General features: G+C 51.6%; 2 protein-coding genes across 2 annotated transcripts; both read left to right on the top strand.

Annotated features, from left to right (window-relative positions):
- Window positions 1–950: 950 nt before the first annotated feature.
- Window positions 951–13174, top strand: HNRNPL (heterogeneous nuclear ribonucleoprotein L). Its single transcript, XM_029202881.1, is given in 14 exon segments — window positions 951–1211; window positions 3145–3263; window positions 3884–4121; window positions 4252–4337; window positions 5394–5490; window positions 5577–5649; window positions 8968–9039; window positions 9151–9197; window positions 9199–9432; window positions 10507–10628; window positions 10922–11123; window positions 11960–12017; window positions 12120–12215; window positions 12797–13174. Coding segments are annotated over 14 exon segments (1764 nt in total). The 3' UTR covers window positions 12856–13174.
- A 2597-nt stretch (window positions 13175–15771) lies between these two features.
- On the top strand, window positions 15772–25743 carry ECH1 (enoyl-CoA hydratase 1). Its single transcript, XM_029206777.1, has 10 exons — window positions 15772–15832; window positions 16237–16444; window positions 16570–16658; window positions 23420–23544; window positions 23628–23676; window positions 23807–23871; window positions 24615–24685; window positions 24776–24847; window positions 25109–25259; window positions 25438–25743. The coding sequence occupies exons 1-10, from the start codon at window positions 15781–15783 to the stop codon at window positions 25540–25542; spliced, it is 987 nt and encodes a 328-aa protein (XP_029062610.1). The 5' UTR covers window positions 15772–15780; the 3' UTR covers window positions 25543–25743.
- Window positions 25744–25804: the final 61 nt, after the last annotated feature.

The following is a 25804-nucleotide window of genomic DNA, read 5'->3' as shown; positions in this document are numbered from 1 at the left end:
GACGCCGGAGAACCGGACTGGGTCGTAAGATAGTCGGCAATAGCAAATGGTTTTATACTGAAGGAAAGGGTCAGATTGGGTTCAAAAAAATTTTCTCTGGCGTTGTGAAGGTTAGAGATGGAGAGGAATAAAATATAGTGATGGGGACAGAGCTGCACTGGCAGTTGCCCTTCTAACTTAGTTTGCCCTTGCGGGGCTGCTTACAGCAGTAAATAAAGACTCAAGGTACTTCAGGCCTTCCCTCCTTTAGAGGGTCGCCCCGCCTCCAGAGGCGCCTGAAAGCGATTCGCGCATGCGTCCTCTCCTCCGATCCTTTCCTAGACTGCGCCAAAGAGCGCCCACGGGTCAGGGATGGGCTCTCCTTTTTCACCCAATCAGGGGCCACCAGTGGTCCTACCGTCTGGTGAGAGGACTCTTTCCACTCTCAACTGACTAATCGGGCGTCTTGCAGAAGATGGACACCTGCAGTAGCCAGTGGAGAGAGGCAAAGGGGAGGGGCCTCCTTGGTTCCTTGCGGAGAGGCGCGGGAAGGTAGTCGCTGTGACGGAAGACTAAGGGCTTTCGGTTTGATGGATTAGCGAGGAGACCAATGAAAGTGGGAAGGAGGCGGGGCTTTTGGGGAGAGTGGGGAGCGCCGCTCCTATCAGGTGCTCCTAACGAGGCCAGGCAGTGTCAGAAATCTGACCAATCAAGTTGGAGTTTATTTTAAGGCGGCGGGGTCGGAGAAATGACTGGCAGAAAGCGCTCGCCTATAAGGAGTGTCCCAGACAAACAAGGGCGGGCACTCCTGCAGAACGGCGTGGGCTTTACCCAATCCTTGCGCAAGGCGTATGGAGGCTTCCCCTCCCCCAGCGGCGGGACCACTGGCTCCCCCTATCGGGTGGGGGCGGCCGGTGACGGGCGTGTCCCTCCCCCAATGAGAGGCGGGGGGAGGCGGGTTCTGGGCCGCCATGTCGCGGAGGCTGCTGCCCCGGGCGGAGAAGCGGCGTCGGAGGCTGGAGCAGAGGCAGCAGCCGGAGGAGCAGCGGAGGCGGTCCGGAGCGATGGTGAAGATGGCGGCGGCGGGCGGCGGAGGCGGCGGTGGCCGCTACTACGGCGGCGGCAGTGAGGGCGGCCGGGCCCCTAAACGGCTCAAGACTGACAACGCTGGCGACCAGCATGGAGGCGGCGGCGGCGGTGGAGGAGCCGGGGCGGCGGGCGGTGGCGGCGGGGTGAGGCCAGGGCCCTAAGCGCCGGAGACGGCCGGGAAGGGAGGGGAAAATTCTCACGTTGAGGGCATTTATTTTGGGGAGAGGGGGGCTATGCGCACGCGCCCAGGCCCTCGCGCCGTGGACGGGGTGGGGGAGGGGAAGGCGTTGGGCAAACGGCGGGGTTTGCGCGAGGACAGGCGCTTGCGCGTGCGCGCTCTACAGAGCGGGGTGTGGGGGGCGGAGGAAACTGCTCGCGCTGCAGGTGGCGCAGTGCGCAGGCGCCGCGGGCTGGCTTGTGGGGCCCGGGCACGCGGTCGGGCCGATTTTTTCTTTATCATTTTCTTTTCTGGCCCCATGCGCAGGCGCACTTCTCTTGCCCGGGCCTTGTGGGTGGTTGGGGGCGGGGGCACCGCGTGAGCGGGGAACGAGTGGGCGGTAGCCTTTTCCGTGCCTGAGTGGGGTATTCTGCGTGATCGCTATTTGATTTTTGTAGCGTCATGATTTGTCTCAGTACAGAAATTGATATCTTTGAGGATATTCTCCCAGTCCAGAATATCTGCCTCATTTTTGTGGGCATTAAAAACCGGAAGAAAGCGTTGTGAGAGGTCTTTTTAGCCGTTTGGAAGTTGAACCAAGCTTTCAAGTTATCACAAGTTTGCTTACATTTTCTGAGGGTTAACTGGGTGCCGTAGGTTTGATGAACCCAAATGTTCCTTGAGGGGTGGGCACTTTGTAAGGGATTCAGCCTCTTCAGTCTTCTGCTCGGAAAAGACAACCAATTGTTACTCCTGGCTTGGAGCCCATTCCCTCCTCCTTGGAAGTTCCTGAAGCCTTGTCTCGCTCGTTCAGCCATTTGCAGAGTTTTCCACGGTTTAGCGGCGCTCTGTAGCCGTGATTTACTAGCATTTAAACCATGCCAGGCCTTGTTGCACGCATTTGAAAGGTATCTTAATTGAGTTCTTAACACTCCTCTATGAGGTAAAGGATGGGCTTACTAGTCCCCATTTACAGAGGCAAGGTAAATTTCTTTAGGTCTTGTAGCTAGTCTGAGGAGGGACAGGGATTAGAATTTAGGACTGTGGAACTCCAAATCGCTGATCTGGTAACCCTCAGGCGAGTGTGGCTCCTGTGGTTTGTGTGGTTCATTCCTGAAATAGAATCCAATTCTGCCCGTGTTACATGGGCTTCTGCTTGGTGGTTCTCACATGGGAGGCTGGGCCCAGAGCCCAGGAGAGGTGGAGAAAGTTACTTTGCTCTTTCTTGATTCCCAGACACTTTTGTCTGTGGGTGGAAAGATACTTCCCCTGGGAAGGGAACTGTGTTGATTTTTAGTGGTACAGGTTGGATCTTCTCTTCTTTTGAAAGACTTTACTGTCTTTTTCGTTAGTCTGACCTAGGTAGTATTTTCCAATACAGATTTTGGTGAGAGAGTAAAGACTAGAGGCAGTCAAGACTGGCCTGGATGCCACGGTGTCTGAGGCACCTGCTGGACCTGGGGATGAATGGTGGGGAGCAGCAGTGCTTGGCTGTGTGGTGATCGTAGGTTCCTCCACTAGGGGAAGGGCAGAAAAACTTGGGTGAATGCAGCAGAAAATTGAGTCCCCTTTCCAAGCCACTCTTTTCTCACATTTCTTTGACCAGTGGGAAGAGACTGGTGCTGGGAAGACTGTAAGATGGGACTTGGGACTTGTCTGGTCCTCCATTTTGCCTTCATCAGAAACTACAGTAAGAGCCATTAGGCATGTGGCCATACACTCAGGCCTTCTGCTCTGCTGGCCCAGAATCCTTTTGGGGTGATTGGTTGAATTGCTGCCCCTAGTTGCCTGCCCTGTATGTCTTTTCTGGGTGACACACTCGAATGTTTTATCTGTCTGAGTCCCCAGTGGCACAGAAGCCAATGATCCACCGTCTTGTACAGCAGAAAGTGAAGTCTTATTTTTGCTTCCTTTCTCAGGAGAACTACGATGACCCGCACAAAACCCCCGCCTCCCCAGTTGTCCACATCAGGGGCCTGATTGACGGCGTGGTGGAAGCTGACCTTGTGGAGGCCTTGCAGGAGTTTGGACCCATCAGGTACTCAGCTCAGAGGCCAGGGGTTGGGTATTCAGATGAGTTAACTCCTTGGTGTCCTGTGTGTCACCGGGGTTCTGGTTAGAAGTAACTTGGCCATTTCGGTCCAGGTTCCTTTAGCTAGGTCCTGGGGCTCCATTACCCCTGGGGTTAGCCATTGTACTTGGATAAGTTACAGCAAGTTCCGTGTCTTTTTCTCCTTCCTTTTTTTTTTTTTCTCATTCCTTTTTTTTCTCTCTCTCTGCCTTGTAATTTTGGCACATGGTGAGTAATGGGAATAGAGTGGTGAACACCACTGTCTTTATTCCTCCCAGACAGTTGCCTACCCAGAGTGGTCAACACTGTGATAGGGGAAACCCAGGCGTCTGTGGGAGGCATCTGACTCGATCAGGTGAGGGAGGGGTTGGGAAGGAAGGCTGCCCAGAGAAGCTGATGCCAAAGCCGCACACACCTCTTTTGCTTGTCGTGCCACTTACTACAAGGGGTGTTGAGGTCAAGAAACCACGACGGGCACAGAGGAGTCCAGAAGCCAGGGAGGAGTCGGATCACAGATAACTGAGGCCGTCCTCTGACTCTTGTCTCCATCCCCCTGAGAGGATTGCAACCTGTGTTCTCTTTGCCAGTTATGTGGTGGTAATGCCTAAAAAGAGACAAGCGTTGGTGGAATTTGAAGATGTGTTGGGGGCTTGCAATGCCGTGAACTACGCAGCCGACAACCAGATCTACATCGCGGGCCACCCAGCTTTTGTCAATTACTCTACCAGCCAGAAAATCTCCCGCCCCGGGGACTCGGATGACTCCAGGAGCGTCAACAGTGTGCTTCTCTTTACCATCCTGAACCCCATCTATTCGATTACCACGGTGCGTGCCAGTGGTTATTCGTTAAGGTTCTTCTGTGGAATCTCCCTCCTGCCTTTTCTCCCTGTCTTCTCCCATGAGCCAGACTGACCTGCCAGTGTCCCTTCATCTTGCCTGTGTTTGGTTTTTACAGGATGTTCTTTATACTATCTGTAACCCTTGTGGTCCTGTCCAGAGAATTGTCATTTTCCGGAAGAATGGAGTCCAGGCTATGGTGGAATATCCTTTGTTGGGAAATGGGTGTTCCTTGAGATGGGATCTCACAGGGCTCGGTAGGAATCCATCTTTTCAACCAGCATGTGTCTTCTGAACGCCTGCCATGTGCCAGATGCCTTCATAGAGCCCATGGTCTCATGGAAGGGATGGTTAATAAACAATCACACCTAAATAGGCCCTTGAACAGCACAGATTTGAACTCTGTGGGTCCACTTAAGGTGTATCTCACTCACTAAATGTATACTACGGTATTATGTCATCTGTGGTTGGTTAAATACATGGATTTTCAACTGCACAGAGAGTTGGTGCCCCTAAAACACACACACATAGATGTTCAAGTGTTGTGTAGTGTGAAAGTACAGGGTTTAAAGTGTGAAGGGGAAGAAGAGTGTGCCATGAGATACAAGAGGCAAGAATTTACAGGGGTTCTGGGAAGGCCTCTTGAGGAGATGCTGTCCTTGTCTCCATGTAGAGGTGAGAACTGATACTTAGGCTGAGGGCACCCCACCTGCAGAGGCCCCCAGGTGGGCAGGAGCTTCGCGTTGCAGGAAGTGAACAGCCTGACAACTGAGGAGTAGCTGACGAGGGGGAGAGGGTTCCTTAGGACGTTGGAAGAAGTTACGGCATCCCGGGCAGTGGGGTGAACTTGGGTCAGGGTGCAGTGGTGGGAAGTCACTGATGGGTTTTCAGGGCAGGAGTATAATCTAGTTAACGTTTCAGAGATTGTTCAGGCTTAGTCAAGGCGTGTAGAAGCTGGGGCGGAGGGGGGAGATGAGGCTGAAGAAGGTGACTTGGCCTGTGAGGCTGGCAGAGAAGGTTGTTGCCGTGGGGCAGGGCGGGGGAGTACAGGTCTCAGAGGAGCTCTGGCCGAGTCTCCGCATTTGGGGCAGCACTCCAGCTGTGTCTGCACAAGTGGCTGGTGGCTATGGGCAGTGAACTAACCCCGAAGCCCGCTTGGAGCAGTCTTTGGGGTGCTACTTGTCCTCATCCCTCTCTGGTGCAACTTGAAGCTCTTTTCAGAGAGCTCTTGGGGTGGGACTTTCCCTTAACTTTACTCACATTTGACTCTGTGCAGAGTGCCCAGCGGGCCAAGGCCTCACTCAATGGGGCTGACATCTACTCAGGCTGTTGCACTCTGAAGATTGAGTATGCGAAGGTAGGTCTGGGAAATGGCTGCCCCTTGTCAGCTTCCTAGGTGAGCCTGGAGCCTGGCTGACCTCAAGCTTTTTTTTGTCCCTGCAGCCTACACGCTTAAACGTGTTCAAGAATGATCAGGATACTTGGGACTACACAAACCCCAATCTCAGTGGACAAGGTAATCCTGACGGCAGCTTTGTTTTAAACATACCCGCCTTGCCTTCACTTGACTAGCGCACTTCATAGACCTGGACTCAGGGTTATGTAATGCCATTGGGCTCCTGTGGACATGGGAGGGCCTTGGGGGTCAGCTCTTGGAAGATATACTCCAGTGGGAGGGGGTGAATGAGGGGCCTCTGTAGGTCCTCTAGCTGCTGCTTGTGGCCCTTTGACGCAGCAGGGGATGCAGGGTCAAGGCAGAGGCCTGGGTGGGGTGGGGAGCAGGGCCTCACTGAGCACAGGCCACGGCAGTGGCTTACAAACCAGTAGCAGCTCCCAAACGGATTCTGCTGCTTTTCTTCTAGGAGCCTGCTTAGGGTCACTGACCCCATTCTCACTGGGCCAGGAATGGTCCTCTTGCTCTCCACTCTTGACAGGGTCTGCTTCTGGGGGGACAGATTGGGGATGTGACGAGGGCTCCCAGGCCCTTGCAGCAGAGCCTTTGAGCAAGTTGACCTTGTGGAGGTGAGACACCCTGGATTGGAGCAGGGCGGACACGCCTCACCTCACTTGTAGAGGGAATGCAACATCTCTGCAGGGGGCCCAAATGGACAACCCCCTTCCTAGAATCTGTCAAGAATGGTTTGCCTTGGATAGGAGGGAGAGGTGGAGCATTGCCTTTGAAAAACAGCGGCGCCCCCTCAGCAAGACCATCCATCTCTGTTTCTGTCTTGGTCTGATACGTCGGACTAGGCCATGGGCTGAGGGAGGTGGCTGGTTGCTGACATCTCACAGGCCCTGGGAGGCCAGAGGCCCCCAATCCTAGGCAGGCCTGTCTTGTTCGCCCTTGCAGCTGGGAAGCCGTGGGCCGGGTGGGCTAGACTCTTCCCCAGGACCCTCACAATGGGCGCTGTGGGGCTCGCTGCCCCCTCCAGAGGTCAGAGACAAATTGGTGACCGAGTGAATGTACCAGAGCGGGCAATGGCATTACATGACTGCTAACAGAAACACGGCAACCAACCATTTCTTCTCCAAGGAACATAAATAGAAGATGTGCAGACCGGCAAGGGCTAGTGGCAGGGGCTGGCTGTGCATTGGTTTTGATGCCTCTCAGCTTTGGCCGCCCCCAGGCTGGGGGTCAAAAACGAGAGCTGTTGAGGTGACCTGGAGTGAGGGAGGTGCTTCGCCACCCCCTCGGGAACCAGACTTCAGCGGCTCTGCCTCTGCACATTGCTCACCAACACACAGGGTAGAAACCACTAGCTCTTCCTGGAGAGAACAGAACACGCAGCCTCCACCACGTCCCCAGAAACAGCCGCAGACTTGAGCTCACTACATCAAGAACACCACACCGCGCTCCAAGGAACAGCTACAAGCACAGAGGCAGACAGAGACAAAGAAAGAGGCGCAACATGGCAGCAGACACTGCTTTCTTACTAAACATTAAAAAAAATGCCAAAATCCAAGCAAACTTGAACCCGAAAATGTACACAGAAGTAGGAAACACAGAGAACAGAGCTCTCCCAGCCAGCCAGCGGCGCTCTTTTCGGAGAACGTTTCATAGACTGAAGTAGATTCCATGGGCCTCCAAGACAATAGGATCCTCTCCATTCCTCGCCATGTGGGTTTGGTTTTTTTTGTTTTTCGTTTTTTAAGTCCTTTGGTTTGGGGAGGGCCTTCTTTTTTTTTTCTGTTTTGATATTTTTATTTTTTCTGCAGTCATCGGCTGCCAACATAATCTGCACCAACTGGAGATCAGAAACCAAAAAAAACCAAAAACTTAAACCACAACAGCAGCAAAAAATCAAAAAAACCAAAACAGACCTAAAACCAAACAGCCAAACAGCTCAGAGGTACACAGTTACCTGCTGGCGGGTAACTGGGAGTGCTCCCAAGGCCAAAAGCGCGGGCATAGTGGGGCCACTGGCACACCTCATAACCAGGAGACACGCACACGGAACGCTACACAGCCAGAAGCACCGCACTGCAGCACACAATGTGAGGAGGTGACAACATGGAGGGACACTACCCACTTCATACACCTTTATTTTCCACTTTTCTGATATCTTCTGAGGACAGAACATCTGTGAGCCATTTTTGATTTAATCAAAACATTGACTTTTAAAACAATTCTTTAAAAAAAAGTTGTATCGGATGTGTACCGTAACTTGTATTTATGACTGTAAAACCATGTGATGCAGGGTCGCAGTGTATGTTTGATGGGACGCCATCTTTCAGAACTGTGCTAACTCACTGTTGAAGCGTCCAATGGTAAGAGAAAATACAGATTTGTTTTTTGTGACAAATGGACATTGTACTCTGTACTTCTGCTGTAAGTAGCCCTTTTCCATCTTTGTAATGACTGTTGGAAAACAAAACCCAGGCCGGGTGGCAGGAAGGGGCAGTGTTCCCGAGCCCTGGGTTTTTGGAGTCAACCAGGCCTGGGTTGAAGTCCCGGCTTGGCCACTAACTTGCTTTGTGACCTTGGGCCAAAGTGTATTATAACTGCTCAGTTAAAAGTTAAGTGCTCATTTTCCTTATCTGTAAAACGGGACTAAAATAGTACCTACCTCATAGGGTTGTTGTGAGGAATTTAAGAAACGGTGATGTCTGTTTGTAAAGTACTTAGCACAGTGTTTGCCACTCAAGTGCTAGGTTAACGGTAGCGATTTTGAACTGCAGTTGGGGTTGGGGCGGGGTGGAACTGCGCCATTGTCTGAGACTGTTGATGCCTTGTACATGACTGCTCATTTGAACTGATGTTGATGTCGCCCTGTTTGTCCTTTCCTACAGTCCCTCTTCTTGGGGTGGATGTGACTAGAGGGAGGGTGACTGGTACCAAGATTGAGAAAGTCTTCTCTCTAGAGAGTGGGCCCTAGCACGCTCAGACCCTTGGGGCTTTGTGGGCCCAATTTTATTTTTCTACCCTTCCCTGTGTTATTTTCTGGCTCTTAACTCCTCTCCCTTCATTGGGAGTTATTTTAGAAATCTGTTCCCGGCCCCCATATCAGCTTCCATAGTGGCTGCAGCTTCCCCAGAGGGGGAGCTCGGGAAGGTGAGAGGCCCAGAACCTGGCTTCATCCTTCACGGATGAAGGAAAGCAGCCTGCTTGGAGTGGGCGGCGGGAGGGACAGTGGGCTCCACCCTTGAGGCCTGGGCTTCATGCCCACCCTGGGTCCGGCCACAGGAAGGAAGCCCCAGTAACCCTTGTGAGGAAGGAAAGGCCACTGCCCAGGCTCTCGGGAGCTGAGGGACGCTGAGATCAGCCTCTGTAGTCAGGAGGGAGAGAGATACCTCTTTTTCCAAGTTAGGTTCTAACTGTTCTCTCTGTCTGCAGGTGACCCTGGCAGCAACCCTAACAAACGCCAGAGGCAGCCCCCTCTCCTCGGAGATCACCCCGCAGAATATGGTGAGGGCAGGGGGTTCCCCTCCGTGGACTCCCGTGGCTCATGTGCCCCTGCCCGCCGCCCGACGCGCAAATTCTCACCCGTCCTCCCTCTCTTTCCTTCCCACCCCCCAGGAGGGCCCCACGGTGGGTACCACAGCCATTACCATGATGAGGGCTACGGGCCCCCCCCCACCTCACTACGAAGGGAGAAGGATGGGCCCACCAGTGGGGGGTCACCGCCGGGGCCCAAGTCGCTACGGCCCCCAGTATGGGCACCCCCCACCCCCTCCCCCACCACCCGAGTATGGCCCCCACGCCGACAGCCCTGTGCTCATGGTCTATGGCTTGGATCAGTCTAAGATGAACTGTGACCGGGTCTTCAATGTCTTCTGCTTGTATGGCAACGTGGAGAAGGTGAGCTTCCGCTAGGTCCACTGCTTTCCTTATAGACCTGGCAGCCCCAGGGGAGGCCCCGACCTTTTGGCCCCCCAGTGAGCAAAGAAGGGGGAAGGAGCGTGTTTAGGAGCAAGCAGGTCCAGAGAGGGTAACTAGTTTTAATCAGGTGACACTGCAGATGGATTTTATTTGGTTCTCATGCTATGTGGGTGATCTACTTTTTTATTTTTTTTAATTTTCAGTGTTTTTCCTTTTAAAAAAAACAAGACTTTAGCAGATGAAAGTGTTAGTATTTAATATTACATAAATATTACGGTGTATAAAATTTATCCATCACAGTTAAAGATCATTATGTAAGGATTTTCTCTGGAACACTTCAGATGATATGGCAACACTGAGCCTTCCTGCCTTGCCTGGGATAACAGTTGGCTGGGGCTGTCTGGTGACTGCCCACCTCAGACTAGGTCATTTCTTCTGTCAAACCCATCTGGGTCCTGGAAGCCTTTGAGTTTACAGCCCCTGGCCTGGCTCATTAATATTAGCAGCTAATAACGTGTCAAGCGGGTTTTTTTGTACCACTGTTAAAAGTGCTTTAAATGTTGTAAGTTGTTTCATTCTCACAAGAATCCTTAGTGAGACAAGCAGCGGAAGTGAAAGCATGGGGGGCAGATAACTTGCCCAGGTTCACATACCTTTTTGTGGAAGCAGGACTCAGAGCTGACACTGTTTTTAGTGTTTTTATACCATAATCCACATAGTCATGACTCAGTATCTGTATATATGTCTATTGATGGAAATAGCTGCTTTTTTCCTCCCACCATTCCTGCTTTTCTGTTGTGCTTTGTTAAATGACCCACTCATGGGTCAGGTCCTGAGGTTAGGGAAAGACTGCCTAGTCTTTGCTGCCCAACTTGGGCTGAGCACTTGCTGTGGGCCAGACATGCTTCTCTGGTCTCCTGGCTCCTCACAAGGGAGGAGGTGGAAGCCTCGATCCAGAGCAGGAGTTGACTTCCTTCTAACTGACTTGGAAGGGACAGGAGAAGGGTCTCTGACAGCTGGGCCGTGGTGCTGATCACGGCTACTCTCCTCAAGGTGAAATTCATGAAAAGCAAGCCAGGGGCCGCCATGGTGGAGATGGCTGATGGATATGCTGTGGACCGGGCCATCACTCACCTCAACAACAACTTCATGTTCGGGCAGAAGCTGAATGTCTGGTAGGTACCCAGGCTCCTCGGGCTTGGGGAGGGTTGGAGAGGGACTGAGGAGAGAAGGGAGGGGGAATGGGGCCCACTCTGGACACAGGTCAGAGGAGCACAGAGACGCCAAGTGCTTATCCAGGCTGGAGTTGGGCGTGCAGGTGTGTTCCCAGATGCTCTTAAACAGCGGGCGAAAGTGTGTCGGCCTCTCCTCAGCTGTGGCATACCGTGCTGTCAGAGAGGAAGGAGGCCGCAGTACGAGGTGGGGGACAACTTGAGGTCTGACACAGGGCTCCCCTTCCCTCCTGCAGTGTCTCCAAGCAACCAGCCATCATGCCTGGTCAGTCATACGGGCTAGAAGATGGGTCCTGCAGTTACAAAGACTTCAGTGAGTCAAGGAACAACCGGTTCTCCACTCCAGAGCAGGCAGCCAAGAACCGCATCCAGCACCCTAGCAACGTGCTGCACTTTTTCAATGCCCCTCTGGAGGTGACTGAGGAGAATTTCTTTGAGGTGGGTGCCGTGGACTTGGTCCTTCAGCATAGCCATCTGAGGAGGCCATTCATTTTTGAATTTTAACGAATATCTATTGAGCTGCTCTGCTGGGCTCTGGGTTGGGTGCTAGGGACATAGCAGGGACCAAGAAAGGCTCAGAATGGCACCAAACTTCCAGCAACAGTGGAGTTTGCCGTGCTTCTTGTATTTTTGGCAAGTCAGAGTGGCTGCTCTTTTGCCTTGAAACATTCCTCCCTTTCTGGGTGACGGACTGGTGATTGGAGTCCAATCTCGAAACATCCACACTGTCAGGCCATCTGGGGCCTAGATGACATTAGAAGGGAGGGTCCCATTATGGTGCTGTCAGAGGGAACCGGGGCAGCTTTGGGGAAGGGTGGAAGTCTGACTGTGGAGTTGGACTTTGGGCCTTACTGTGGCCTGAGGTGTTGCTATTCGGTTTAGCAAACATTTACCTAGTGCCAGAACACACCCAAATAACAGCTGAAGATGGGAAATTTAAAAAGCAGTTTCCCGGTTTTAGGCAACAAAATAGTTAAGAGCAGTGTTTCTCAACCTTTGGGGGGATTACAGGGACACCTTAGAATGTGTGATAAAAGCTTAGTTTGTCCCGAAAAGTCCAAGTGTTCAGCTGTGGTGTGCTTGAATTCCGCCATGTGGCACTCCTTGTGTTTCTAAGTCTGTCTGTTCTTTGTTTTTGTTTTGGCCACGCAGCATGCGGGATCTTAGTTCCCTGACCAGGGATCAGACCCATGCCCCCTGCAGTGGAAGCGTGGAGTCTTAACCACTGAAACACCAGGGAAGTCCTTCGAGTCTGTTTTCTGTTTCTGTTGCAGATCTGCGATGAGCTGGGAGTGAAGCGGCCATCTTCTGTGAAAGTATTCTCAGGCAAAAGTGAGTAAACTGCCCCACCTTCCTCCCCCGTTCCTTGACTGTAGATGGGCAGCTCCCTAGCTTCTGCTCAGGTCAGCCTCAAACCTTTGTTTTTCCCATCAGGTGAACGCAGCTCCTCTGGACTGCTGGAGTGGGAATCCAAGAGCGATGCCCTGGAGACTCTGGGCTTCCTGAACCATTATCAGATGAAAAACCCAAGTGAGTATCTGTGGGTCCTGCGGTCATCCATCCCCCTTGTTGCTTAATGGGTTGGCTCGCTTCGGGCCAGAGCCATCCTTCCTGCCATCAAGATAGGGCCCCAGGGATTTCCTTATTGTCACTGACACAGGCAGGTGGGACCTGGTCCCCAGGAGAGCAGCCTGATGTTTCATGTGGGAGGGCCAGCCTAGCTGCTTGCTGCCACCGGCTCTGCCAGCTTGGGAGTTGCTCAGGCTTGTCCTCCAGGGAGCTGCCATTCTCTATGCATCAGAGGCTGGCTCAGTACCCAGGAAAGGGGGCTGTAAGAGCCAGCAGGTAAAATTTGCCCACCCAGTTCCTGGGCAGGCCTATTGTGTGCCAGCTGAAAAGCTGGGAATGGGATCCTCCATGGAATTGAAGGAAGAGAAGGAGAAATGCCTTGTGTGTTAGTCTTGTTTTTGAGTCTCAAAAGTGGCAGTGAAGAGTTTGACCCTTGCAGTTGAATTGCAGAAAATGAGAGGTGTGTGCAAAACCAGGGGAACTCTGGGTGGGGGGAGCATCCAGAGAGGGGTCCAGTTACACCTCTGTCCTCTCTTTTGCAGATGGGCCATACCCTTACACCCTGAAGTTGTGTTTCTCCACCGCTCAGCACGCCTCCTAATTAGGTGCCTATGGAGAGTCCCATCTGAGCAGGAAAACATTTCTTTCCTTTATGCTGGTTTTTTCTTTTGTTTTGTTTTGTTTTGCAGATGTTCCTGTATTCCTTTTTTTTTTAATGCTAGGTTAGTAGAGGCTTAACCATAATGGAAACGCTGGAAGTCTAAAGGGGGAGGGGAAGGGGAACTGATATCTCCCAAGATTAACCTTCACTTTTTAAAAATTATTGTACATGTGATTTTTTTTTTTCCTGTTCATACATTTGTGCTGTCCGTGTACTCTTGGCACATTTCAATAAAATCGTTTGGAAAATAAACGTAGCACTTTCTGGGATTCTGGGGGTGTCTGCTTCCCTCACACTCAGTCTTCTGAAGAGGGGCAGAGGCGCTGCCCCAGCCCTGAGGAGCGCTGTGGGCCGGAGCTGCAGATTGGGAAATGGTGAAAGGGTCTTGAGAGTCTGGGAGACCTGGGGGCATCCTTCATGGGCTCTACCCAAGCAAGCTGGATCTAGTTGAAGAGTCTTTTTTTTTTTTTTTTTTTTAAGTAAATAGTTGAAAAAATTAAATTGAAGAGATTTTAAAAAGAAGAAAGCCTTAATCTTAAAAAGTAAACACCCGCCTTTCTTTAAGGTTGGAAAATGAAACCTCAAAAGTGAAAGTCATCTCCCCACTCCCCTTGAAAACAAGTTTTTTTTTTTCCATAAGGAAAATTCTATTTGCATATGTGTCTTAACAGAAAATGCTTTGTACTGTAAGATGTTCTCATATCACATGCAGGGCAGCCTCATTATCTTTAGTCTTACACAGTATCTTGTGTGGATATGTCATAATTCACTTCGTTCTGAAGGTAATTTCCAATTTGCTACTGCAAACAGTACTACTATGCATCTTCCTACAGATGTTACCCAACTTCCTTGATACTGATCTGGAGGTAAATTCCTAGCAGTGGAAGTGCTGGATTAAAGGATACGTTCAGTTGCAACTTGATAGATATTCCCCCGTCTTGGTGTGTGGGAACTTGTGCTTATGGTTGGGGCTGGGCCATACGGGTGGAGGGCAGACGATAACCTGAAAGGGAGCCGCCTTTAAGAACCTTGACTCATACTGGAGGGAAGAGAGGAGCAGGTCAAAAAGTCCAGTTCCTTGTGTGCGCTTGAAAAAACCCACTTTGCTAATTTCCTGTAGAGTTTTTAAACATTAACATCTACTGAAGTCAGATGGCATTTATCAAAGTTTCATCAGGAAAAGCTTCAAACAACCTCTAGACAAGGAAAAACTAGTCACCTTGCAGCTATAAAAATCTAGGATTATTTTAAGCTAATCAAGGGGGGTAAAAAGGAAATTTCCCCATTTTGTCTGCCAGCACCCAGTCTTCATCCCATGTTAGTAGTTATGAGTCTCCTAGATATTCTATGCATATATTGTTTTTTATGAAGGTACAGCCATCTATAACTTTTTATAGCAACCTAACTGAATGTTCTACATCTTTAAATTTTTTTCTCTCACATCTTGGTATCTGCATAGTGGTTCCAGAGTTCTCCATTGTGTAGCTGACCAAACAGTTCTCTGTTTTCCAAAAGAGCCTTACCATCTGACACATTGAGAAGGCAAAGTAGGACTTACTTGGTGATCCTGTGGTTAAGACTCAACCCTTCCCCTGCAGGGGGCTTAGGTTTGATCCCTGGTCTAGGAAGTTCTGCCTGCATGCAGTGTGCAGTGCGGCCAAAAAGAAACAAAAAAATATTCAAAGGGTTTCATTGGTGGCACAGTGGTTAAGAATCCACCTGCCAATGCAGGGGACACGGGTTCCAGCCCTGGTCCGGGAAGATCCCACATGCCCCAGAGCCACTAAGCCCGTGGGCCACAACTACTGAGCCTGCGCTCTAGAGCCTGCAAACCACAACTGCTGAAGTCCACGCGCCTAGAGCCTGTGCTGTGCAACAGGAGAAGCCACCGCAATGAGAAGCCCGCACACCGCAACGAAGACCCAACACAGACAAAAAATTAAATTAAAAAAAAAAAGCAAAGTATTCATTACAACCCCATTTGCCAGAGACAGAGACTTTGAACTAGTGACTTCTCCCCAGCCGGTTTCCTCTGCATACAACATAAAATAGTACAACCCCGCGGTGGTGTGGCAATTCAGATTATACAGTCAGCGCTTAATGTTGGTGGGCCTATATTCCCATTCCCGTACATGGATAAATTCAGTAGTAACTTTTTTCTTTTATTTTTTAATATGTATTATTTTTTAATTTATTTTGGGCTGCATTGGGTCTTCGTTGCTGCTTGCGGGCTTTCTCTAGTTGCGGCCAGTAGGCTTCTCATTGCAGTGGCTTCTCTTGTTGCAGAGCACTGGCTCTAGGCGCGCAGGCTTCAGTAGCTGTGGCTCGCTGGCTCTAGAGCGCAGGCTCAGTAGTTGTGGCCCATGGGCTTAGTTGCTCCGCGGCATGTGGGATCTTCCCGGACCAGGGCTGGAACCCATGTCCCTCGCATTGGCAGGAGGATTCTTAACCACTGTGCCACTAAGGAAGCCCCCTGTGGTTTTTTTTTTGCTAATATGGTACAAATGCATGATTGCAAACTTGCAGAGCTGCAGTTATTCTGCCATTATGCCCTTAGACATTCATCTGTCTTCAATTTCTCCACCATTATGAAACAGCTGTGGTGAATTCTGTACACAATGTCCAAGAGCAGCGTGAACCATTTTCTTAGTCCGGGTATCTACTCGTCCAAAGGTTCCATGACCGAATCACTCTAATGGCCGGCGAACCTAGAAGGCTGTTTCCTGTTGCCCTTGGTAAAGATGGCGAAAAGAGGACCGTCAGCGGGGTCAGGCTGCGGCCTCGATGCCCTCACCAAACATGGCGGCCTTTTGTGCCCGCCCCCTTAGCTTCCTCCTGTCGGTTTACTCCAGCGAATCAGTAGCCATGGCGGCGGTCATACAGGCTTCTCGGAGGCTCCGCAACTTGCTGACCTGTCGTGAGTCACCTCTTGACCTTTGGGGGTCCGTTGAGCTTTCGTGCTGTCATAGCGACAGTCGGACGGGGAGGCCTGTCCCGGGTCTCGCAGGGTCTGAGCCCCTTATTAAACTCAGGGGTCCATGTGCCCCCATCCAAACGGCCTGTGTCTTACAGTCGGGTCGCTGACGGCTCAGTGTTCCCAACCTGGAGTCAGTACCACGATCACGGGTCTGAAGTGGTCCTCATACTGAGGCCACTGATAAGTGCGCCCTAATCTTAAAGTCTGTATTTCCCTAAACCAAGGCCTCTAACAGGACTGTGTTCCCCAATCTAGTGTCACCGAGATGTGTGCCCTCTGCTCTTGAAGGTGCTGTGCCCCCAATCTGGGGTCATCAATGGCTCTCCCTTCCTTCATCTCCCCAGGATTGACAGCCCGCACCAACCTGGGGCTCAGCCTTAACCTTCATCCCTTGAGCTCCTTTGCACAAGATGAGCCCTCCAAAGCAGCCCCCGAGGAAGCCCCAGGCCACAGCTATGAGTCCCTTCGGGTGACATCTGCCCAGAAACACATCCTGCATGTGCAGCTAAACCGGCCGGAGAAGAGAAACGCCATGAACAAGGCCTTCTGGAGGTCCGGCCTGCAGATTCTGGAGGCCTGCCTGCAGGAGGAGGCAGGGGCTAAGGGACTGGGCAGGGGTGGGCCTGAGGGCAGGGGATTCCCACGCCAGACATAGCCCTTCCCCCTTTCCCCCGCAGGGAGATGGTGGTGTGCTTCAACAAGATCGCAGAAGATGCAGACTGCCGTGCTGTGGTGATCTCTGGCGCAGGAAAAATGTTCACTTCAGGTACCAGGCGCTCTCCACACCCACCCCTGCCAGTCTCCCCTGCTCCTGGGAATAGAGTAATGCTTCATAATTAGTGTTTTAAGCGGCTTCTAACTTCCACTTTGATCATTTTCAAATACAGAAATTCGTCCATGGGACTTCCCTGGCGGTCCAGTGGTTAAGACTCCTCACTTCCACTCCAGGAGGCATGGGTTCATCCCTGGTCGGGGAACTAGGACCCTATATGCCGCACGGTGCAGCAGAAACAAAAGAAAAGAAATGAGTCCAACAGAACATGACAGGATCATTGGCTCTAAAGTCAGGGTTTTCATCCTGAATCTGTGGCCTTGATCAAGGCCTTTAATCACCCAGAATCTGTTTTTTTTTTAATGTCAGTAAAGCGTGTTGTAATAATTACACGCTTTCTGGGAATTCCCTGGCAGTCCAGTGGTTAGGACTCAGCACTTTCACTGCAGGGGCCCTGGTTCAATCCCTGGTCGGGGAACTAAGATCCTGCAAGCTGCGAGTGGCGTGGCCAAAAATAAAAAATTGCATGCTTTCGTGCAATTAATTACTCAGTCCACATGAACTGATTTCCAGTTACATGTCTGTTAGATCTTTTGATTGTCCCACAGGTCTTTTCTTCAGGTCGGATAATTTCCATTGACCAGATTCATCGACTCCTTTGTCACCTCTGTTCTGCTGTTAAGCCCATCCAATGATTTTTAAAAATTTCAGATACAGGCATACCTCAGAGATATTGTGGGTTCAGTTCTAGACTACCACAATAAAGCGAATATAGCAATAAAGCAAGTCACATGAACTTTTTGGTTTCCCAGTGCATGTAAAAGTTACATTTACACTATATTGTAGTCTATTAAGTGTGCAGTAGCATTATGTCTAAAAGAAAAAAAGTACAGGGGCTTCCCTGGTGGCGCAGTGGTTGAGAGTCCGCCTGCCGATGCAGGGGACACGGGTTCGTGCCCCGGTCCGGGAGGATCCCACGTGCCGCGGAGCGGCTGGGCCCGTGAGCCATGGCCGCTGAGCCTGCGTGTCCGGAGCCTGTGCGCCGCAACGGGAGAGGCCACAACAGTGAGAGGCCCGCGTATTGCAAAAAAAAAAAAGTACTTACCTTAATTAAAAGATAATTTATTGCTAAAAAATGCTAACCATTTGACAATGCAGTGTTGCTAGAAACCTTCAATGTGTAAAAAACACAGTATCTGTGAGACTTCCCTAGTGGTTCAGTGGTTAAAATTCACTGTTTCCAATGCAGGGATGCATGGGGCATGGGTTCGATACCTGGTCAGGGAACTAAGATCCCACATGCTGTGTGGTGCAGCCAAAAAATCGAGAGGAAAAACAGTATCTGTGAAGCGCAGTAAAATGAGGTATGCCTGTATTGTACTTCGCAATTCTCAAATTTCCATTTGGTTCTTTTTTATATTTTCCATTTCTCTGCTAAAGTTCCATATCTTTTTGTTTGTCACAATCATATTTTTAAAAAAATATTTATTTGTTTATCTTTGGCTGCATCGGTTCTTAGTTGCTCACTCGGGATCTTCATTGCCGCGTGTGGACTCCTCTCTGCTTGTGGCCCACGTGCTCAGTAGTTGTGGCGTTCGGGTTTAGTTGCCCCTCGGCATGTGGGATCTTAGTTCCCCAACCAGGGGTCAAACGTGAGTCCCCTGCATTGAAAGGCAGGTGCTTAACCACTGGACCACCAGGGATGTCCCACAACCATATTTTTCTTTGCATCATTGACCGTAGTTACAATGGCTGTTTTAAAATCCTTGTCTCCTAATTCCAACATCTGGGTCGCCTTGGCGTCAATCTCTGTTTCTTATCTTTTCTCTTGAAAAAAAATGGGTCTCATTTTCCTGTTTCTTTGTTTTCAGAGTAAGGTTAGATTGTATCCTGGATATTGGACTATGGGAGAAAATGATGTGGAAATTCAGGATCCTATTACATAATTCCAGAGTGTTGAGTTTCCTGTTTTAGCAGCTGAGTTGGAGTCAGTGTTTTAAATCTCTTTGCTGGGCTGCCTGCCTGCTTCATGGATCAACAAGAGATTTGGGCAGAGCTTATACACAGAACCTGGGGCTCCCCTCTCTGGCTCTCTGCTTTCTGGAATTTCCCCCCCTCACTTTCTATCAGCTGAGGTCACCCTGGGCTCTGTTTGTCCTTTGGTTCTTCAAGCACAACTTCAGCCTGCCCTCAGGTTAACTTTTTTAAAAACAGGTAACTCGGCCAGTCACTTCTTCCAGAGTCTGCCTGGTGCCTTCAGGTAATTGGATCTTGTCCAACAAGGGCACATAGTTGGCACCTGTAGGAGGGTCCATACCAGAAGTGGAGGGTCACATACACTGATTTCTGCACAGGGCCCAGCCTAATGTTGGGGTCCCAGTGGTGACTGAGGCAGCCCCAGGCCCTGCCCTCATGGACTTCCCAATTCAGTGGGGAAGACAGACAGTAAACAATGTATTTCTTTCTTTTTTTTTTTAATTTGCTTTAAAATATTTTATTGGAATTCTTTTGATAAGACCAAGTAAAGGCCACCTAAATGATTTTGGCCCCCAAATTTCTAGGCAGTCCCCTCTCCCCACCCCAGGAGGTTGACAGCTGCTCACACAGGTTAAGGCAGGAAAGATGTGAAGTTCCGAGGGTCTGTCCAGCACCAGGTAGAGGACACCCTTTGTGTCAGCAAAATTCACAGTACCCAGGTAGAAGGTGCGCTGCTCTCCACTTCTTATCACGGCCTGTTAATGAAGTGGCAGGAACCATTACCGGGGCATCCCAGCTATCCCAACAGCACTTCTTCAAGAGGAGAATTCCAAACCTTAGGCCTTCAGTCACCAGGCTAGCCCTGAATCTCTGTGAAGGGACACTGCCCTGGCTGGGCTTCCAAAAGCTCTCCTGCTTTATTCAAGAATAACACAACAGTGGACGTCTTAAACACCCTCGAGGTGCTCAGGAGCCTCCTTCAAGAATCAGGGGCCTGGGGCTTCCCTGGTGGTGCAGTGGTTGAGAGTCCGCCTGCCGATGCAGGGGACACGGGTTCGTGCCCTGGTCCGGGAGGATCCCACATGCCGCGGAGCGGCTGGGCCTGTGAGCCATGGCCGCTGAGCCTGCGCGTCCGGAGCCTGTGCTCCGCAACGGGAGAGGCCACAACAGTGAGAGGCCCGCGTACCGCAAAAAACAAAACAAAACAAAAAAAGTATCAGGGGCCTGGGAAGAAACCAATGAGTCAGCAGAAGCCAGGGCGACTCCAGACGAGTGCCCCCTGCCCTGAGCTGGGTCAGTTCCAAGCAGTGGCATCACAGAGACATCAGACGCTCTAGTCTGTAATGACAGTTCATCCTGCCCAGACAATGTATTTCTGTTTCGTCTGTTAACATCTCCGCACGTCGTGTCCGTTGTTTTCTTTCTACCACTCTCTGTTCTCCTTCATTCCTTTGTTCATCCATTCAGCATTCCAGTGCCAGCCCCCTTCCTGGGTGCCGCGGACCTAGAAACAGAAAGCAGCCCCTGTTTCTGAGCCCTTTCCCTCATGGAGTGCAGGATGAGGGTTCATGTGTAGCCGTGCCAGGCCTGGGGTCCTCATCTTTCAGCTCACAGCTGATTGTGGCCGTCTCGTCCCATTTTCAATCTGAAGGCCAGAAAGAAGAAACTCAACTTAATTAGCAGTTTCAATGATAGAATGAAACTACTAATTTAAAAAAAAAGAAAAAAACTAGCCCACACTTATTTACATTTGCGGAGTGTCTCTGAGCACCTTACACGTATTAATTCTCACCACGACCCTATGAGACAGGCTCAGTCCCCATCCCCATTTGATAGGTGAGGAAACTGAGACCCAGAGAGAGGAAGAAACTTGCCCAGTTCTCACTGCTGGGATTTTTGAACATGGGCTGCCTTGCTGCAGAATCCTTGCTCTTCACGGCTAAGTGACTATGGCCCAGGTGTCTGACAGGCTGGTTCAAAGTATGCCTAGCCGGAGGAGCCCGCCACCTCCCACCCCTGCCAGCCGCACACACCTTCACCTCTCTCTGGTCTCATCTGAAGAAAAGGGAGATGCTATGAGCCCCCACCTCATCAGGTTGCCGTGAGGATGAAACGAGTTAATAGGCACAAAACATTAATTCATGTGGAACTTTTATTAATGTAGCTGCTATTATTATTTTTAAAAATAAATTTATTTATTTATTTATTTTAGGCTGCGTTGGGTCTTCGTTGCTGCACGCGGGCTTTCTGTAGTTGCAGCGAGCAGGGGCTACTCTTCATTGCGGTGCGCGGGCTTCTCGTTGCGGTGGCTTCTCTTGTTGCAGAGAACGGGCTCTAGGCGCGCGGGCTTTAGTAGTTGTGGCACGCAGGCTCGGTAGTTGCGGCTCGCGGGCACTAGAGCGCAGGCTCAGTAGTTATGGCTCACGGGCTTAGTTGCTCCGCGGCATGTGGGATCTTCCCGGACCAGGGCTTGAACCCGTGTCCCCTGCATTGGCAGGCAGGTTCTTAACCACTGCGCCACCAGGGAAGTCCCCGTAGCTGTTATTATTGATGATTATAAATAACTTAATTGTGATGATGAAGGAGATCTGAAACACTGAGGTTCCCAGGGAACGAGATAGGGGACCTCTCCGGAATGACTTCTGACTCTGGAGGGGGACACCTTGTACCGTGGTCTGGGGCCGTTTGTTCCAAGGGGTTGCAGACGCCCGCATCTGCAGATCCAGGTAGGGCAGATAAACCAGCAAAAACGGCGGGAGGAGGTGTGGCCAGGTGCCAAGCTGGGCTTGTTCTGGGGGTAAGCGTGGCTCCCACTGAGTCCTACAAGCTGTGCAGGCCTAGTGGGAAGCTGGCAGATGTCTGCAGGCTGATGCAGGCGGTTCTGGCCTCGGCTGAGACGGAGTATATAATAATAGTAACTGTTGTGATGCCATTACGTGCCAGGCATTGCTCAAAGTGCCTCTGGGCTCTGTCACTTGAATCCTTGCAGCCCCATCAGCTCTCGGGAGGATTTTAGGCTCATTTTACAGAGCAGAAACCCAAAACCCAAAGGATGGAGTGACCTGGCCAGGGTCACACAGAGGAGTTCTGTCTTACCCATATTTAACTTGCACAAATTCAGCTCTACCCTGAGTCAACACTCCTGTGTTCTCTCGTTCATTTAAATAAGCCTGTGCAGGCACCAGAGCCTCAGAGAGTCAGGGGTGTGGCTGAAGGTGGGAGTGATTTTTCAGGTTTGTCAAATAGCATTGTTCAGAGGACAGGCAAAAGGATGAGAATGATTCACCTCGGGAGGAAGAAAATTCTGCTCAGAACCACCCCGTAGCTCCACCTCACTCAGAGTCAAAGCCAAAGCCCTCCTCTTGGCCCACAAGGCCCCACAGAGTCTGCCTCTGTCACCTCTCTGACGTTGGCTTTTCCTGCTTTCCCCCTTGCTCACTCCATTACGCTGGCCTCAGTGGTCCTCCACACAGACACCGGGGGCATTCCTACCGCAGGGCCTTTGCACTGGCTGTTCCTGACGTGTAGAGCTCTCTTATCCCAGATATCCCTACAGCTCCCTCCCTTGTGGTCCTTCAGATCTTTATTCATATGTCACTTTTTCAGTTAAGAGGGTCCCTGACCACCCTACTTAATACTGCAAGAGCCCTCACTGTGCATGTGCACGCACGCACGCACACACACACACACACACTCCATTCCACTGCCCTCCTTTAATTTTCTTTTAGTACTTATTGCCACCTGACAAAATGTATCTTCTTACCTGTTTGTTTCCCATAGAAGGGCAGCTCCATGGGGGCAGAGATTGCTGTCTTGTTCACTTATTGAGCACCTGCTGTGTGCTAGGCCCTGGAAAGGGAGACAGGCACTAAACGAGATAAGCACACAGTTATGTGGTAACAAGAAGGCAGTGCGGGAGACATGGCCGAGAAAGGAGGTGAAAGGTGACAGGCTGCAATTTAGCCAGGGTGCCCAGAGGAGGCCTCTCTGAGGAGGTGACCTTTGAACTGTGGCCTGATCGCTGGGGAAGGGCTGTTCTAGGCAGAGGGAGTAGCAGGCACAGAGGCCCTAGGAAGCAAACGTGTTGTCGGAACGGCTGATGGAGGCCTGCGTACCCAGTGGCATAGGCTGGAGGTGGTGCCTGTGCCAGGTCTTGGCAGAAGACCTGGCATTTCATTCTAAGTAGGAGGGATGGGGGGCGTCGGGGAGAAGAGAGGGCCCTGAGGTGATCACAAGTGCCCTCTGGCCGCATGTGGGGAACAGACTGTGGCGGCAGGTCAGTGGAGGAAAGGTCAGACTTGGGATTGTCTTAAAGTTGGAGCCACAAAAATTTCTCCATTTCCGAGCTTCCTGTCTCAGGAAACATCACCACCTTTGACGCAGTTGCTCGTGCCCAAAACCTTGACCTCCAGGCCATCTGGCATCACAGTGAAAAGCACGGCCCCTGGAGCCAGCTGCATAGTTCTGGGCTTGAAATCGCAGTTCCACTGCTCACAAGCCAGTGTGACCTTGGGTGTGTGATTTAAGCTCCCCGTGCCTCAGTTTCTCCCCCAGGAAAATGGAGGTAGTAATAGGACCTACCTCAGAGGGTCATTGTGAGGCTAAAGTGAGCAAAGACTCGATATACGTTAGCTTGCCTTGTCTTCACACCCCAAAGGCAGTCCCTCCTGTGTGAGTTGCTGCCTCCACTGTGGTGGTTTGCGTGGCCTCTGAACTCTAGCCAGGGCAATGGGTTGGGCCTGGGCGGCTAGGTGAGCCTCCCCAGATCTCCCCACCAGGTATCGACTTCGTGGACATGGCTTCAGGCCTCCTTCAGCCCGCAGGAGACGACGTGGCCCGTATCAGCTGGCACCTCCATAGCCTCCTCAGCAGATACCAAGAGACCTTCAGCGTCATCGAGAAGGTGACCCTGGGAGGCTAGCAGGGCAACCCCCTTCCTGCCGCTCCTGGACCAGCCTTGACCCTGCCCCTCCTGTCCCCTTCCAGTGCCCTAAGCCGGTGATTGGCGCCATCCATGGGGGCTGCATTGGTGCGGGTGAGTCTGCAGCCACCCACCCAGATCTGTTGCCAGTTAGACTTTGGCCCAAGGTGCAACCCCACAGTCTGGGGGTGGGGGTGGGGAGCAGTCCTGTGGTTGTTTAGTGTCCCTGGCCTCTACTTCCCAGGAGTGGATCTTATCACTGCCTGTGACATCCGGTACTGTACCCAGGATGCTTCCTTCCAGGTGAAGGTGAGCCATCCTACCGAGCTTCTGCTTCCTTGGGCCCTACTTAGAGCTGGGAAATGAGTGGCAGAGACAGGTCAGAGCAGGGGTAGAGCAGGGACAGAGCAAGCTAAGGGGGTGGGAGTGAGTCTAGACGGCTTCATGGAAGAGTTAGTTAGAACTGAACCTTAAAAAGTAACCCTTGGGACTTCCCTGGTGGTCCAATGGTTAAGACTCCACGCTTCCAAGGCAGGGGGCGCCTGTTTGATCCCTGGTCAGGGAACTAAGATCCCACGTGCCACAGGAGCAAAAAAAAAAAAGAAAAGAAAAGTAACACTTGGCCAGGGAGGAAGTCAAGGGTAGGCCATGCAGTCAGTGTGAGGTCAGGAGTGAGTCAAGTTGTCAGGGAGGGGTTGAGGCTGGGGGCGCTGCTTGGCGTTAGTGCTGGAGGGGGCGGGAGGCACGATGGAGCTCATGGTTGGAGGGGGGCAGGGCAGGGATAAGCAAGGCTTCTGTCTGGAGGTAGATGCAGCTGACCTCAAAGAATTGGGAGGGCAGAAGAATTGGAAGGTGGGCTGTATTCTAGACCGAAGGAACCTATATGGGCAAAAGTATGTGGATGGGAATGAAACGGGGTGTTTGGAATGGGAGTCTCTGAGGTGGGGGTGGGGTGGGACCTCTGCAGTAAATGCGGAATTTCACTGGCATTGAGGTTGCATGGGGGACAGTAGTGGGCAGAAACTAAGCACGGACAGGATTGCTCCCCCCAGGAGGTGGACCTAGGTTTGGCAGCGGATGTGGGAACCCTGCAGCGACTGCCCAGAGTCATCGGGAACCAGAGGTGGGTGAGAGGAGCCTGGGGGAGGGGACGGCAGGACATCTCCTAGACCTGGGATGACTGCCACCCCCGACACGCTCTGCCCTCTTGCAGCCTGGTCAACGAGCTGGCCTTCACTGCCCGCAAGATGATGGCTGACGAGGCCCTGGACTGTGGGCTGGTCAGGTAGGGGCTGAGGCCTGTGCTGGATAAGAGCTCAGGGGCAGCCAGACCTGGGTGGGGCTCTCTGGATCCCCGAGTACCTTAACTCATGGATTCCAAGTGGCCTCCTCTCTCTGGGTGGTCTGGAGTCTACTGCCCTGCTCTGATTGGTCCATTTCACTGTGGTATCTTCCATTTTCTACTGTGATTGGCCACTTGTTCATCCATGAGAGGGAGAGGAGAGCTCTTCTCAGACCGCCGACTGCAAATGCCTTTCATCCTCAGCCGGGTCTTCCCAGACAAGGAGGTCATGCTTGATGCGGCCTTCGCCCTGGCAGCCGAGATTTCCAGCAAGAGCCCCGTGGCGGTGCAGAGCACCAAGATCAACCTGCTCTACTCCCGCGACCATTCGGTGACAGACAGCCTCAACTTCATGGTGAGACTCTCCGTCCGACCAATCACATCCCTTCTCTGATCCCAGAGCAACCAATCAGGGCACAGCGGCCCCTTGCAGGCCTTGTCCTCTGACTGGTGCGCTGCTATCTCCTAGTTTTCATTGGTCCAATTAAAATCTTCCCGTATCCTTTCCATTCCCCGCCGCCGTCTTTATCCAGAAATCCTGGAACATGAGCATGCTGCAGACAGAGGATGTCGTTAAGTCTCTCCAGGCCTTAATGGAGAAGAAGGAACTGAAGACCATCACCTTCTCCAAGCTCTGAGAGGCCCTTCATCCCAGGTCCTGGCCCAGGGTCTAGCTTTGTCCCGCCTCATGACTGCGCTTCCTCATTCACAGAGAGGGAGGATTAGTGAAGATGGTCCCCCTCGCTGTCTTCTTTGCCAGTCTCCCTGTTTATAACTTTATGACACAGCTTTACTCATGCCTTGTCTTCGCCCCACGAACAATAAAGCAATATAAAGAACCCGGTGTCCTTATTGGAGAGAGAGGCGAGGCAGAAAGGGGGTTAACATGATGATCCTGGG

Source organism: Monodon monoceros, unplaced genomic scaffold (assembly GCF_005190385.1).
Source record: "Monodon monoceros isolate NGI ecotype Baffin Bay Population unplaced genomic scaffold, NGI_Narwhal_1 Super_Scaffold_10, whole genome shotgun sequence".
Classification (NCBI taxonomy): domain Eukaryota; kingdom Metazoa; phylum Chordata; class Mammalia; order Artiodactyla; family Monodontidae; genus Monodon; species Monodon monoceros.
Note: the sequence above shows the minus strand (reverse complement) of the source record. Positions and strands in the feature narration are given on the sequence as shown.

Excerpts from the sequence above, each read along its gene's own strand:
- ECH1 (XM_029206777.1), top strand. The coding sequence starts at position 15,781 with ATGGCGGCGGTCATACAGGCTTCTCGGAGGCTCCGCAACTTGCTGACC. Across the intron at positions 16,445-16,569 it reads ATGAACAAGGCCTTCTGGAG|GGAGATGGTGGTGTGCTTCA; the intron begins GTCCGGCCTGCA and ends TTTCCCCCGCAG. Across the intron at positions 23,545-23,627 it reads CCTTCAGCGTCATCGAGAAG|TGCCCTAAGCCGGTGATTGG; the intron begins GTGACCCTGGGA and ends GTCCCCTTCCAG.